At 38.5% G+C, this 4,483-nt stretch overlaps 1 protein-coding gene across 1 annotated transcript; it reads left to right on the top strand.

Moving 5' to 3' along the window:
- Positions 1-2,316: 2,316 nt before the first annotated feature.
- LOC145571185 (uncharacterized) lies at positions 2,317-2,895 on the top strand. The gene has a single exon (XM_081630259.1). It carries the CDS (start codon positions 2,317-2,319, stop codon positions 2,893-2,895), a length of 579 nt encoding a protein of 192 aa, XP_081486385.1.
- Positions 2,896-4,483: the final 1,588 nt, after the last annotated feature.

Genomic DNA, 4,483 nt, shown 5'->3' with positions numbered 1-4,483 from the left:
CCCCAATTTCATATGTCAAGGCTGCTGGTGGCGCCGGCCATAGAGAAAATCCCCTATTTGAGGATGGGAGATGGAGGATGAAATATCTGATGATGATATCCCCCTTGATTGTGATTCTGATGATGATAGTTGCCCCACGATTCTCTTGACAAAGGAGGAGAAGAGGAGGTTGCGTGAACCATGGAAAAATGCGCTAATTATTAAGATTTTTGACAGGAGATTAAGCTATGATATATTGATTAAAAAACTTCGATTGAAGTGGAATTTAAAAGGAGACATTGCCCTTACGGATGTAGGTTATGCTTACTACATTGTCAGGTTCAATAATATGGCAGACTATGAGTAAGTACTCACACAGGGGCCATGGATCATTGGGGATAGTTACTTGACAATTCGGAAATGGATCCCAAATTTTGTTCCAGATGGTGAACCAATTACAAAACTCACTACTTGGGTTCGGATTCCCCAATTGTCTATTGAATAATTTTACAGACAATTTTTATATAAAATTGGATCCAAAATTGGCAAGGTTATGAGGATTGATAGAAATATCGAGTCTAAAGATCGGGGTCAATTTGTTCACTTTAGCATTGAAGTGGATTTGACTAAGCCTTTACTCTCGAAATTTAAAATGAATGGTAGAGTTTAGAAGATAAAGTATGAAGGACTTCGAATGATATGCTATAAATGTGGAAAATTTGTCCATAAGGAGGAGGATTGTGAAGCTCTAAATAGTAACAATGGGCAAGCCCTTGCTACTAGCATATTAATGGAAATCCTACTGGAAGAAGCAATGGTGCTATAGGAAATAAGACAGTGGAAGAGAGACTTGAAGAATCAGTCAAGTACGGGTCTTGGATGATAGTTCAGAGAACTAATAGAAAGCAGAATCAGAAGCAGAGTGGGGAGAAAGGTTATAAAGGGCCGAAAGATCCTAAGGTTATGAAAAATACTCCTAAAGCTCAACATGATAAGGTGGTCACTGCTGTGAATGCTGGTGGTGCTAAAGAAATAGTTGGAGGTTCTAGATTTGCTATTCTTAATTAAGATGAGAACAACATGGAGAGTTTAGAGGAAGAGCTTAGTAAGAACCAAACTGTGAATTTGGAGGAAGAAGATACACCTGTATCAGGCTCGGCAACTAGCCTTGGAGAAGATGAGGTAAATTTAGATAAAGGGAGCCCTTCCCTTGTGGAGAACTCAATTCGTGAGGAGGATGTAGATATGACTGATTCACCAGTGGATCTAGGAAAATATTTGAAAGATGGAAAGGATATTGAAAAGGATCGAAATCTTAATTCTAAGATAGAAAAAGATATTTTATCTAAGGAAAAGATTTCTTTGATGGGAAAAAAAGGATAAAAATATTCCTAGAACTCCTCTTACTCCGTATGATAAGAAACTAGCTCCTTCTGGAAATAATGTTTTTAAGAAAAAAAGATTCTAAAAAACCGAAGATTTCCTTGAATAATTTGGATCCGAGTTTAGGGAAAGATTCTACCCTTCTAGAGTTGCATAACCATATAGAGAACTCTACTTCCCCTGGTTCTGAAAATTTTGTGGTTCAAAGTGCGGAGATTCATAATCATGCTGAACTTACCAATTACCCTCGAAGTCAAGATACCTCCAATTTTCGAAACTTTCATAGACAGCCCGATGGAGGGTCCGGTGATGGCTTTAGTTCATCCAGTGGCGAACAAGGTGGAGTTACAAGTGACTTCCAATCTCCCTCCGGAACACAATCCTCCGGACTTGATGGCCATGTTTCAGTTACTCTTGGAGACGGCTGGACCGATGCGAGCTCTGAGAGAGGAGTTCGTGAAAATTCTGCCTAACATTCCATCGAGTGTGTACGATTGTTACCCTAATTTTCCTATGTTTAATATGTCCACAAAAGTTGTAGTGTGGAATGTACAAGGAGCTGGTAACAAACTAGCTGCAATTCGTGACATTGTCAGAATTAATCGACCTACTGTGATGGCTTTAGTGGAAACTCATATGAGGGGCCAAGAAACAGACAAAATTTGTGAGAAAATTAATTTCTTTGGTCAGGTGAGGGTGGAAGAACAAGGTTTTAGCGGTGGTATTTGGGTTTTCTGGAGAAACGAGGAAGTTTCGGTTACCCTTTATGGTAATCACACCCAACATCTTACTGTTCTGATCGAGAAAAGAGGAGAGACCCCATGATTATTTTCAGCTATATACGCTAGCCCAAATAGCACGTTGAGGAAAGATTTATGGAGAGAATTAGAGCGTATCAAGGGGGCCTTTACGGATCCATGGTTGATGGCTGGCGACTTCAATGATACTGCTAATATGTCGGAAAGGAATGGTAATGGTGGTTCAGAGATGCAACGGAGATGTATGGAATTTTCTAATTGGATTGAAAATAATGGATTTATTGATATGAGGTGCTCCGGTCCAGAGCATACTTGGTTTAGAGGTAACTCTCCTGCTACATTTAAATCTGCAAGACTTGATAGGGGCTTGATCAATGATGAATGGAGATTGTGTTTTGGTGAAGGGGCCTTGAGAAATCTTCCTCGTACCGCTTCCAACCATTGTCCAATTTTGATAAGTACTACAGGCTTTGCTCCAATAACCTCAAGCTTAAAACCTTTTCGGTTCCAAGCGGCGTGGTTACACCATGAGAAATTTGAGGAATTTGTCCTCGCAAATTGGCGTAATGATGTGCCTATTATTCCTTTTTTGAAGATCTTTTCAGAGAAGCTGAACCACTGGAATCGTGAGGTCTTTCACAATATTTTTCGAAAGAAGGAGGAGTTGATGGCTAGGATGGCAGGGATTCAAAGAGAGCTTGTGAAGGGTAGATACCCTCACTTAATTAAGACCGAATCCGACCTGAGAAAGCAGCTCGATGACATTCTTGATTAAGAAGAAACTTTGTGGTTCCAAAAATCAAGAATGGATGTTATTTGCGATGGTGATCGCAATACAAAGTACTTCCATTTATCTACAGTAATTCGGAGAAAAAGAAATCGGATTGATACCCTCCAAAACTCTGATGGTGATTGGGTTATAAAAATTAATGAAGTGAAGGCCTTGGTTGTTGAGTATTGGCGTCAGCTTTTTCAAGAAGAGAATCGGGATTTTACAGGCCATCATCTATTATTGGACTGTTTTCCTACCATTGAAGCTTCGGATTGGGATACCCTTATGTAGAGAATATTTCAAGTATCCCACACTTGAGCCCCACTGTGATCATACACTTAAGCATGGTGGCGTCCAAAAGGAAGGAAGCTAGAGCAAAAGAGTTGCCAACAAGTTTTAGGAACTTGTAAACCGTTCACAGGGTGAAGGTTACACCCCTTCACGATCCATGAGATCGCTAACTCCATAGTGGTCTGGAACCATGACTGGATATTCGGGGATGAAGGTACAAATCCAACCTAAAAGAGATTGAACCTACCTTAAAAATAGGCCTCTACTTCATTATTCTCATATTCATGTGCGCTTTCTGACTAACATACAAACAATATATTAATCCTAAACCTGTTTAATCTATGTTGGTTGAATATTAATGCACAAACAAATCTATTATTGGCGATCACTTGAATTAAAATCATATTAGCCTAAATAAAATTATTTTATCTTATTAAGCATGACTTCAAGTACAAATTCCCTTTAAACCTACAACAGAGAGCGTGATCAAACAATAACAATAATATACATCAAGCAACATAATAATATATTGAATCATCAAAATAATATTCTCAATAAAGCATAATAATATTAGCAAGATCCTAGGCATGATACCAACATGATTAATAACAAATCCTAGCATGTCACTAAACAATAAAGATCAAAGCTTTAGCCCTAACATGATACTAGCATGATAGAAGAAATAGGAAGCAACCTAAGCGTGATACTAGAAAGCAATAAAAGACATCCTAACATGATACTAGGAATTAAAATAATATAAACATGCTCTCTAAGGGAATAAAGCAATAAAACAACTTACTTTGTTGCCTCGTAGCTCTTTCTATCAAAATAATACACACGTTAGTAACTTCAATGAAAATATTAAATCAAACAATTAATTTAAATAATTGAAATAGGGATTTGGGACCAAACCCTCAGAAATTATCAACCTTTCACGTCTAGGGCGAAGGCAACTTCGAATTTGGCTAGGTGTGTCTAAGACTCGTGAATGAGGTATTGTGTTTTGAAAAGGCTAGGCTTAGAAAGAGGGAGAAAGAATAAGCTATTGCTCAAGAGAGAGAAGAGAATAGAATTAAATGATTGTTGATGATTGAAAACGAGGAAATACGACCCTATTTTTAGAGAAAATAGTCCCGAAACGATTAGAAAAAGATCGAATTCGATTTGTAGTAAAGCTACTTCCATCGCGGCACAACAGGTTCCATTGCAGCGCGACAAACTCTATCGGGACGCGATGGGTCCTGTCGTTTCGCGATGGGTCCTGTCGTTTCGCGATGGAGAACGCGTTATCTAAAATCTG

This window comes from Chenopodium album, chromosome 12 (assembly GCF_948465745.1).
Source record: "Chenopodium album chromosome 12, dcCheAlbu1.1, whole genome shotgun sequence".
NCBI classification, from domain to species: Eukaryota; Viridiplantae; Streptophyta; class Magnoliopsida; order Caryophyllales; family Amaranthaceae; genus Chenopodium; species Chenopodium album.
The sequence above is the reverse complement of the archived record's forward strand: the minus strand, read 5'-3'. Positions and strand labels throughout refer to the sequence as shown.

Excerpts from the sequence above, each read along its gene's own strand:
- LOC145571185 (XM_081630259.1), top strand. The coding sequence starts at position 2,317 with ATGTCGGAAAGGAATGGTAATGGTGGTTCAGAGATGCAACGGAGATGT.